At 52.2% G+C, this 10,386-nt stretch overlaps 1 protein-coding gene across 1 annotated transcript; it reads left to right on the top strand.

The window, feature by feature from the left end:
• The first annotated feature begins 3,449 nt into the window (after nt 1–3,449).
• LOC128135346 (uncharacterized protein C12orf29 homolog) lies at nt 3,450–10,386 on the top strand. Its single transcript, XM_052774172.1, has 6 exons — nt 3,450–3,563; nt 5,423–5,540; nt 6,176–6,271; nt 9,604–9,720; nt 9,999–10,193; nt 10,316–10,386. Exons 1-6 carry the CDS (start codon nt 3,474–3,476, stop codon nt 10,384–10,386), a joined length of 687 nt encoding a protein of 228 aa, XP_052630132.1. The 5' UTR covers nt 3,450–3,473.

Here is a 10,386-nt window from a genome sequence, read left to right as displayed (position 1 = left end):
TTTCACCTCTGGTGCTTCTCCTCCACTCTCTTAGTACTGGCGGAACATACGTCAAACCGTTAAAGCTGTCAACATCCAGGCAAATCGTAATCTTAGCCTGAAAGCGGTAGTTTTCTTTCGAAATCTGGGCCTTCAGAACCTTAGCCGCGCTGCTGCTTTGAAACAAAACTCCACCAGACGCCAAAAGACACTTGAACGAAGGAGCTGCTGCCTTCTCCTGGCTTGTGGAACCTACGAAGGCAGTTGTTGTCCGGTATAGAATGTTAGCGTTCCGCTGTTGCCAAGGGCTCCTCCAGCTCATGACATCAGCATGGTGGTGCTCTGGGACCTGTCCGGCTTGAACATCTTCGTTTATCTCCATTGCTTCAGAGTAAAATAGGGAAGATTGGACCCTTTCAAAGAGTCTCCCGGTGCCTCTTTAATGTAAAACGGAGCAAAGCCATCTGTCAGGGTTTAAATAATGCCCAACTCCTTGCCGCAGGAACTGTGGTCTTGGAAACAAATCTTTGATACCACAAAGACAAATCTTACTCTTTGACTACTTTTTAAACCAAAATCCTGGTGCCCAATGTGTTTTTTCTTACTGTTGGACGGAGGAGCTTGCTCCTTCCTGCCAGTACACTGTTGGCTGTTAACTGCTTCCACTGTTGGGGTTCATTGCTTTTTCTTGCTTCCACGATGGCCACTGCCACGGCTAAAGCAGAAAGAGCAGCGTACGCTTGTGTCCCTAATTAACACCTCTGTTCCCACGCAGGTCCTAGGCTGCCTCTGACCAAAAAATACCTCGCGGGGGAAAGAAAGTTTCAGTCCCGGCAAATGGTAAGGCATACGGTCATCCCCAGGACAGGGGGTCAGATTTGCAACACTGAGAGACACCAGTGACTCGCAGGTGAACGCTTCAGAGCACTGTTAGATCAAAGCCTGGGAACGTTTCAAGTGAAACATCAAAGGCAGCGCAGAAAGGATAAGGAGCCGCAAGCTCAGGAGAGAAGGATGCCATCGCTTGAAGATCATCAGGATACAGATGAAGCCAAAGAGAAGGGAGGTAGACACAAGGCAGAATTCAAGAAAGAGGAGTAGTGGTTCCTAGCACCGCCAGAAGTGCACGTGACTGGTGGTTCCTTGGGAAAAACCAGCACCACTGGACTGGACGGACTCATCCCCGGAGCACACCTGTACTGTACGCCATTGGTCTGCCGGTGGGCATGGTGACCGATGCGTACGTGAGAAGCGGGCGCCAGTGACCCCGTGGGCACAAGCGGTACAAGGCTGGCTCAGCCAAGCTGGGGAAGAAGTACGAAGCCGTTGAGACGACTGGAAGCCTCCTCGTCTCTCTAAGGAGCCTATCAACTTGTTTGTAACTCGAGTATCAGCGGGTGGCCCCTTGAAGACTAACTGCGAAGGGAAATACCGCATGCCTGGCCACCGGGACTTTGTCACTGGAAGAAGGGGATTTCGACAGGAATGACGTCACCACAGTACCGAATGAAACTGCTGACTGGGATGGAGGTGGGGAGTACTGGCGAGACCTGCGAGCGGAGAAGCGATGTGAAAAGGCTCCCACAGTTCTGTAACCCCTGCAACTGACTGGGGGGCGTAGGGGAAGGAAAATTCAGGAGAGCAGATGAGGGCCATGAATAATGCACTGTTGGGGGCAGGAGCAGCCATCGGCAGGCAGTGTTAACACTGCCAAGAGCTATCCAAACAGGGGCTCTTTGTAGCTGCATGGCCCTGCCTGAAGGAGGCACAGAAGAAGGTACGGTCAGGAAGAATTAATTCTCTATTGGGTTTGCGTGGCAAGGTTTCGGTAGCGCGGTGGGGGGCCACAGGGGTGGCTTCTGAGAGAAGCCGCTAGAAGCTTCCCCACGTCCGACGCAGCCCATGCCAGCCAGCTCCAGGACGGACCCGCCGCTGGCCAAGGCCGAGCCCGTCAGCAACGGTCGCGGCACCTCTTTGATAACATGTTTAAGAAGGGAAAAAAAGTTGCCGGGACTCAGAAACTGCGGCCGGAGAGCAGAGTGAGGGTATGGGAGAGAAACAAGCGTGCAGACCCGCAGGTCAGTGCAGAAGGAGGGGGAGGAGGTGCTCCAGGCGCCGGAGCAGAGATTCTCCTGCAGCCCGTGGGGAAGACCACGGTGAGGCAGGCTGTCCTCCTCACGCAGCCCACGGAGGTCCACGGTGGAGCAGATCTCCACCTGCAGCCTGTGGAGGACTGGAGCAGGTGGATGTACCCTGAAGGAGGCTGTGACCCCGTGGAGAGCCCACGCTGGAGCAGGCTCCTGGCAGGACCTGCGGCCCCGTGGAGAGAGGAGCCCACGCTGGAGCAGGTTTGCTGGCAGGACTTGTGACCCCCCACGCTGGAGCAGTCTGTGCCTGAAGGACTGCAGCCCATGGAAGGGACCCACGCTGGAGCAGCTTGCGAAGAACTGCAGCCCGCAGGAAGGACCCCATGCTGGAGGGGTTCGTGGAGGACCGTCTCCCGTGGCAGGAGGACCGTCTCCCGTGGCAGGAGGACCGTCTCCCGTGGCAGGGACCCTACGCTGGTGCAGGGGAAGAGCGTGAGGAGGAAGGAGCGGCCCGGACAACGCGTGAGGAGCTGACGGCAACCCCCATTCCCCTGCGCCGCTCGGGGGGAGGAGGGAGAGAAGTCGGGAGCAAATCCGAGCCCGGGAAGCAGACGGGGCTCGGGGGAAGGCGTTTTCAGACTGCGTTTGGCCTTCTCATTGCCCTGCCGGGCTTCCATCGGCAATAAACGGAACGGCCGTCCCCGAGCGAGCGGAGTCTGCTCTGCCCGTGCCGGTGGCGGGCGAGGGATCTCGGCCCAGGAGCCCTCTGAGGAGCTGCCCAGCCCAGGAGGGGAGCGAGCGAGCGAGCAGGCGCCTGGCGTCCCGCCGGGTCAAGCCACCACAGACACCGAGGTGTACTGGGGAACCGGGGGAGGCACAGGCGAAGCCGGAGAGGTGCCGGCGCCCTGGGGACAGGGCATCCCTGTGCCCGGCCTGGGCGTGTGGCACCCCGGGAAGCAGAGAAGACAGCCCCGGGGAACTTGGGCTGCCCGGCCCGGGGAACGGCCGAGGGTCGACGGCCAAAGGTCGACGACGGCCAACGGCCGCGGCGCGGGAGCGAGCTGCCGCCTCAGGCCGGCGCCTCAGAGCACAGCTGGCGCGGCGCGGCCGCGCCACGGCGGGAGCCGCCGCTGCCGAGAGCGGAGCTGTCCCGGGCCCGGGCCCGGGCCCGGGCTCGGGCTCGGGGTCGCGTTCGGGCTCGGGCTGGACGGCGGGGAGCGGCGGGGAGCGACGGAGCCACGGCCTGGCCGGAGGCTGCCGGAGAGAGGCGGCCGACGCCGCGCCGCGCCCCGGCGCACACATGCGTCGCGGGCGGGCGGGGACGGACTCCATTTCCCGCCGCGCCCCGCGAGCGCAGGCGCAGGCGCAGTCGCGGCTGGGCGCTGTGGCGGGCGGGCGGCCGGGGCGATGAGGCGGCGGGGCGCGGTGCAGCGGAAGGTGCCGTGTCTGTTCGTGACCGAGGTGAAGGAGGAGCCGTCGGCCAAGCGGGAGCGCCAGGTGGCCCGGGGCGGCACGGGGCCGGGCGGGGGGAGTCGCTGGGCCGGGCCAGGGCCAGGGCCAGGGCTCGGGCTCGGGCTCGGGCTCGGGGGGGGGAGTCGCTGGGCCGCGTCTGAGCGACATGCACGGCAGAGCTCCCCGCCTTCCGCGCGGGAAGGAGAGGCCGCGTGGGAGCCATTTCGGCTCCGTCCCGCTCTTCTGCTGGCAAGGGGCGTCCGGGGTGCTGAGCCCGGTGCGGCGTGTGCTTTTCCCGAGTGTCGGCAGCGGTCACGCACGGCGAGGGGTGAGGCCGCTGCGAGGGGACCGCCCTGGGAGCTGGTGTGAAACCGCCCTGCCGTCCCCGCGGGCCTGTGAGCCTCGTGGGGCGAAGCCAAGCGCGCCTCTCTTTTTTTTTTTTTTTTTTTTGCTGCTGTTTTGGCACCTCCGGCTTCTGAGGGAAGGACTGGTTGGAGGCTGCGAGACGTGGAGTGCGTGCCGAGGTGAAAGCAGCGGAGCCCAGTCAGAGCTGTTTCTTCCCGAGATGCAGAAGGCAGTGTTGGGACAGGCTGGGGTGCCGTTCCCCTGCCTAGCTGTAGACCTCCAGCTTGCCTTTCCCGGTTTGAGTAGTGGCTCCTAATGCTGTCTGTCGGCTGCATCTGGGTGACTTTGTCTCGCTGGTGTTTGCCCTCTGGGTGGCAGAGCTGAAACGGTTGCCAAAACGTCGGTAACTTAATTGTTTGACCGCCGGTACCAACAGCATCTCGGTAATGGTCACGTAAGGGTACCTTCCCTACCCTGTTGTTCCTTCACACAGAAAAAGCCGACAGGGGGTTAGGTCTGGAAGTGGCCTACGCTATTTTCTGTGGTTTTCAAGGGCAGGCAAGGGTAATACAGGGGGCGATGACTGCTAGGGAAGAAGGGGGGCGGCGGTGGCAACGGTGGTGGTGGTGGTGGGAAAAGCAACAGGAACGTTTTCTCTCCCCCCTGAACGTTTTCTTTTTCGTGTAATCTTCCTAAAACCTTCACGTATGCCGCATCTGATTACTGAAATAGAAAACAGCCCTGTAACGCAACGACAGCACGTAGAAGGTTCCCACTTTGTGACTTCTGAATTCTGTTTTGAGGCTTTTTTGCCTCAGACAAGGACCTGCTTTGTGTTTTGCTAGCAGAAAGAGACAGTGCCCAGCTCACAAGTCAAAGCTGGCTGGGAAGAGAGGAGGGAGGGGTGCTGATTATCCAGGAAAACACTGGAATCCAGCCGCAACTGATTCCATGTTTGCAGGGAAACTGTTAGAGAAGCCCTCCTGGAAATGGGGGCTAGTTGTGGCTGGATATTTGTTTCGGACCCCTGGATCACTTCTTTCCTTGCTCTTCTTAAGCGGAAGCGTGTTTAGTTGGCAGCACCGATACTACGTATTTAATGCCAGGATGCTTTTGCCACCTTGCATCGCACGGGTCTGTGTATTGCACTAACATGGTGCTATTGACTTTCAGCTCCAAACTGCAAGCTTGGAGCAGCTAGTCACGGTGAATCGCTATTGCCATCGTAACAGAGGAAGGCACGTCTCAAACTTTCGTAGCGTTGGACTGGGACCCTTCTAGTTTATGTGCACTACTTGCAGCGGAAGGCAAAGTCATCTGTAAATACTAATTGAGAACGGAGAAGAGGGAGAGAGTTTGCAAACAGATTGCCTTTGTTCTTTTGTCTTAGAGCATTTCCCAGGCTGTCGTGTCTTGAAGAAACAATGGTGTATTTCAATGGCATTAGAAATCAGCAACATAATGTGTAGTACTGGACTTACAGAGGCCGGCTGTGAGGAGCAAGGATCCATGTGAGAAACAGCCATGATGAGGGTTTAAAATACCTGTCTTCTTTTCAGCCCTTTAAAGTTTTGGCAACTGAAGCTATAACCGGGAAGGCGTTAGAGGCAGATATATACAATGCAATCCCTACTGAAAAGGTGGACGGAACCTGCTGTTACGTAACTACCTATACAGGTAATAAAGAAGATCCGTATGCAGATTTCTTATGTTGGCTAGAAGCCTTGTTTTACTTTGTTTTCACTTTTATTGTATGATCCATTGGATCACAGCTGTTGTGAATTCCTGTGTCATTAACCACCTTGACCACAAAGTAAGACTTACCATAAACGTAGGAGGTGTTTTATAAAGTTGTTACAGATTTTACTCTCTAAAATACATGGAAGTCTGGTTGCAGTGAACATGCCAATCGGGGACCTATTCCAGTTCTAAAATTTCCTATTGGTAAAATCTTCCTTGCGCACTAGAACTTGTATAATAAGGGGTGTCTAATTTCCTTGGGGAGGATGAAAAGAAGTATGAAAGTGGGGAGGAAAGGAGAAGACTGTGGTGGTTCGTTGCATCACTGGGGTTCATGCCTTTACCTGCAATTGTAAGGAAGCTTTGTATTACACTAGCCACGATTCTACGAATAGATTTTTAGATTCATATACGGCAGTTAACTTATGAATTTAAGTAGTGTCTTTGGATATAAGATTTCTGTAGTGGCAAATGAGAAGGCCTATCGTGCCTTTTACATGGTTGATTTCGGTACTCTGCAGGGTGTGGTTGCCTCAGTAAACTGCTGATTTTTATCCCTCTGGAAACTCTAGGGCAACCCTATCTATGGGCCAGGATGGATCGAAAACCCAACAAGCAAGCTGAAAAAAGGTTTAAACGATTCTTGTATTCATTGGAAGATTGCAAAGGTTAGTGAAGATTTCTTTCCTTCTTTTTGTCAATGTAAGTTATCCAGTTGGAAAAACACCTATAGTCTAACACAGGAAATGTCAGTGATCCTGCTTCAATTTTTCTTAATGTCAGTCTTAACTTTACTTCAAGAGAGCTTTAAACTAGAATCAGTTGGGGAAGGGGATACCAACAGCACTGCAGTAGGTAAGGGTTGGCATGGCATCACTGGAGGGTGGTGGTGCTAGTGGGAACATTTGCAACCCTCCGGGGAGCATTGAGGGCTCCGGAGCATATCTGAAATGCTTGTGCACCACCACACGCAGTATGAGAAAAAACCAGGATGAACTGGAAGCATTGGTCACCTCCCAGAGCTACAATATCATTGGTATTAGTGAGACTTGGTGGATTGAGTCCTGTGGTTGGAGGGCTACAGGCTGTTCAGGAGGGATAAGCAGGGCAGGCAAGGTGGAGGCCTTGCACTATGCGTAAGGGAGAGGTTTGGTTGTACAGCCCTTAGAGTTAGCGATGGTGTGGTTGAGGATTAGGGGAATGGAAAACAAAGGAGATGATGTAGTCAGTATCTACTACCAATCGCCCAGCTGGGAGGTAAGCACTGATGAGTTACTCTGTAGGCACTTAGGATAAATTTCTGGATCAGTAGCCCTTGTCCTTACGGGAGATTTCAACTTCCCAGACATCAACTGGTAATATCATATGGCTGTGACGAGCAGATCTTGGAAATTCTTGAAGTTTGTAGGAGAGAACTTCTTGACACAGGTAGTCAGTGAGCCAACTAGGAAAGATGCCCTCCTAGACTTGCTGTTTGTGAATAGAGAAGGACTCGGGGAGGGGTGTGATGGGAGGTGGCTGCCTTGGTCACAGTGATCGTGAAATGGTTGAGTTTAAAATTTTCAGTGTAATAAGAAAAAAGGACAGTAGAGTTGCTGCCCTGGACTTCAGGAGAGCAAACTTTAAGCTCTTCAGGGAGCTGTTTAGCAGAGTACCCTGGGAATCTGCTTTTGAGGGCTTAGGAGTCCCCGGGTGCTGGTCAGTCTTTAAGAACCACCTTTTAGAAGCACAGGAGCAGGCAATTCCACTGTGTTGTAAATCAAGTAAGCAGGGCAGAACACCACTTTGGCTGAACAGGGAACTCCTCGCGGAGCTCAAGAGGAAAAAGAAACTGTATGATCTCTGGAAGCAAGGTCAAGCTTCGCAGGATGATTACAGAGCTGTGATTCGTATATGCAGGGAGAAGACATGAAAGGGCAAAGCTCAGTTAGAGTTGAAACTGGCCAGTGTTGTTTCAGATAACAAGGGCTTTTTTAGGCCCTTTTATAACAGCAAGAGGAGGTCTAAAGGAAACATTGGACCGATACTTGTTGAAGATGGTCATCTGACTAAAAGGGACGAAGAAAAAGCGGAGGCATTCAGTGCTTTTTTTGCCTCAGTCTTTAATAATACTGATACCCCCTGAGTTGGAAGACCACGAGTGTGGGAACAGTGACTTTCCATTTGTGGGTGCTGAAATTCTAAGGGACCAGCTGTTTCAGCTGCATGTTCACAGGTCCATGGGGCCTGATGGGATTCATCCCAGAGCACTGAAGGAGTCATCGGATGTTACGGCAGGACCCCTCTCATCATCTACCAAAGGTCTTGGGAGTCTGGGGAGGTCCCTGCTGACTGGAAGCTAGCCAGTGTTGCGCCAGTCTACAAAAAGGGCGTGAGAGAGGACCCAGGGAACTACAGACCTGTTAGTCTAACCTCAGTTCCTGGAAAATATATGCAGAGGATAATACTGGGTACTATTGAAAGGCATTTAAGATTAATGCAATCATCAGGCACAGTCAGCATGGGTTCACAAAGGGAAAGTCCTGTTTTAACCAATTTGATATCCTTCTGTGATGAGGTCACCCACCTCATGGATGAAGGGAAGGTGGTGGATGTAGTTTTTCTGGATTTTAGTAAGGCTTTTGATACTGTCCCCTCACAGCATCCTTCTGGACAAGTTGTCCAGCTGTGGGATAAGGGGGTTCATGGTGCACTGAGTGAAGAACTGGCTGAAGGGCAGAGCTCAAAGGGTTGTAGTACATGGGCCTACGTCTGGCTGGTGACTGGTCACCAGCGGTGTTCCTCAGGGTTCAGTTCTAGGGCCAGTTCTGTTCGCTACATTTATCAACGATCTGGGTGCAGTAGTTGAATGCATTGGCAAGTGTGATGATGATACCAAACTGGGAGGTGCTGTTGACTCTCTTGAGGGACAGGAGGCCTTGCAGAGGGATCTAGATAGATTGGAGCATTGGGCTATGATTAATGGGATGGAATTTAACAAGTCCGAATGCTGGATTCTGCACCTGGGACAGAGTAAGGCTAGGCACAAGTATAAATTGGGAGAGGAGAGGCTGAAGAGCAGCCCTGCAGAAAGGGATCTGGGTGCTGGGTGCTGGTCGACAGCAGGCACAACAGGAGCCAGCAGTGTGCCCTGGCAGCCGAGAGGGCAGACCCCATCCTGGAGTGCATCAAACACAGCATGACCAGCCGGTCAAAAGAGGGGATCGTCCCGCTGTATTCAGCGTCGGTGCGGTCTCACCCTGAGTACTGTGTGCAGTTCTGGGTCCCACAGTTTAAGAAGGATGGTCAGGTCCTTGAATGCGTCCAGAGGAGGGCAAGAAAGCTGGTGGCAGGGCTGGAAGGCATGTCCTGTGAGGAGCGGCTGAGGACGTTGGGTTTGTCTAGTTTGGAGAGAAGGAGGCTGAGGGGCGACCTCCTTGCTCTCTGCAGCTTCCCGAGGAGGGGACATGGGGAGGGAGGTGCTGAGCTCTTCTCCCTGGGGTCCAGGGATGGGACACATGGGAATGGTTCAAACCTGCGCCAGGGGAGGTTTAGACTAGGCATTAGGAAGCATTTCTTTACAGAGAAAGAAGCCTGACAGTGTTTAAGAGGCATTTGGACAATGCCCTTAAGAACATGCTTTAACTTTTGGTCAGTCCTAAATTGGTCAGGGAGTTGGACTAGGTGATTGTTGTAGGTCCCTTCCAACTGAAATAGTCTATTCTATTCTACTTCTCTGGCTCTGGTTTAAATATAAGGTTAGCTATTTAGGTAGCTATGTTTTGATCGTAGTTACTTTTGAACTTTTAAACTACTCAAAGGCTACTATGCTTCTTTAAACCCCCTAACTGTAGAGTGCTTGAGTGTGCCAGATCTCGGTGCTTGTACAAAGTAACTGGGACTACTGTCTGTAAAACAAGGTTTAGATCAATGGTATTTTAATACTTGCATTGAAAGATGATCAAAACATAAAATTGGCTAACAGTTTGCCAAAAACTTAATGTTACATTTATATGTCTAGAATTTGTTTGGAATGTTGAAGAGGATTTCAAGCCTGTTCCAGATACCTGGATTCCAGCAAAGGACATAGAGTTCTGTAATGGCAATCCTTTGCCCGATGAGAATGGACATATGCCAGGTACCTATGATGCAGCACAGGTAAAATGGGGGGGGGGGCTTCAATTTTTGAAGTGAAATAGAATTAGTTCCAATGTTAAAAGTAGTAGTTAATCTACTTAAAGGGCTTCAACTGAAGGCATAGTTGTCACACTTGCATTCCTCTGAGGTACGACACGGTTTTTCTTGTTACTCTTTCTGTTTGTAGTTAACTGTGGGTTTTTTTAATGCATGTACAGTTCTAGTACACATTTGATAACTTCAGAAATTTACTTTGGTAAATGCAATGTTTTCTCATAGGTTGGGTGCCTGTGGAGAAAAATAGTAAGCAGTATTGCTGGCACTCATCTGTTGTAAATTACGAGGCTGAAATAGCGCTGCTATTGAAACACCATGCTGACCCAGGGCTTCTGGAAATCAGTCCAGTGCCGTTATCGGAAATTTTAGAACAAACATTGGAGCTTATTGGGACTAATATTAATGCAAATCCATATGGTAAGTTTGTATGATCCGTTCTTAAATACTTTTTTATTTAGTGATACTTTTGAGTGAAAATGATGCATTTTCTTTGTATAAGTTTGCTACCTTAGAACTTTTTTTTCAATGTAACCTTTTAGAAAGGAGAGAAAGGGCTAGCTCAAAAAACACTTACCAAAAATACTCACCTCAGAAAGCCGAGCTGTCATGA

This window comes from Harpia harpyja, chromosome 23 (assembly GCF_026419915.1).
Source record: "Harpia harpyja isolate bHarHar1 chromosome 23, bHarHar1 primary haplotype, whole genome shotgun sequence".
Classification (NCBI taxonomy): domain Eukaryota; kingdom Metazoa; phylum Chordata; class Aves; order Accipitriformes; family Accipitridae; genus Harpia; species Harpia harpyja.
This window is presented reverse-complemented; position numbering and strand designations above follow the sequence as displayed.

Coding starts and splice junctions, on each gene's coding strand:
- LOC128135346 (XM_052774172.1), top strand. CDS start 3,474: ATGAGGCGGCGGGGCGCGGTGCAGCGGAAGGTGCCGTGTCTGTTCGTG. Junction 6,272..9,603: donor TTCATTGGAAGATTGCAAAG/GTTAGTGAAGAT, acceptor TTATATGTCTAG/AATTTGTTTGGAATGTTGAA. Junction 10,194..10,315: donor TATTAATGCAAATCCATATG/GTAAGTTTGTAT, acceptor GTAACCTTTTAG/AAAGGAGAGAAAGGGCTAGC.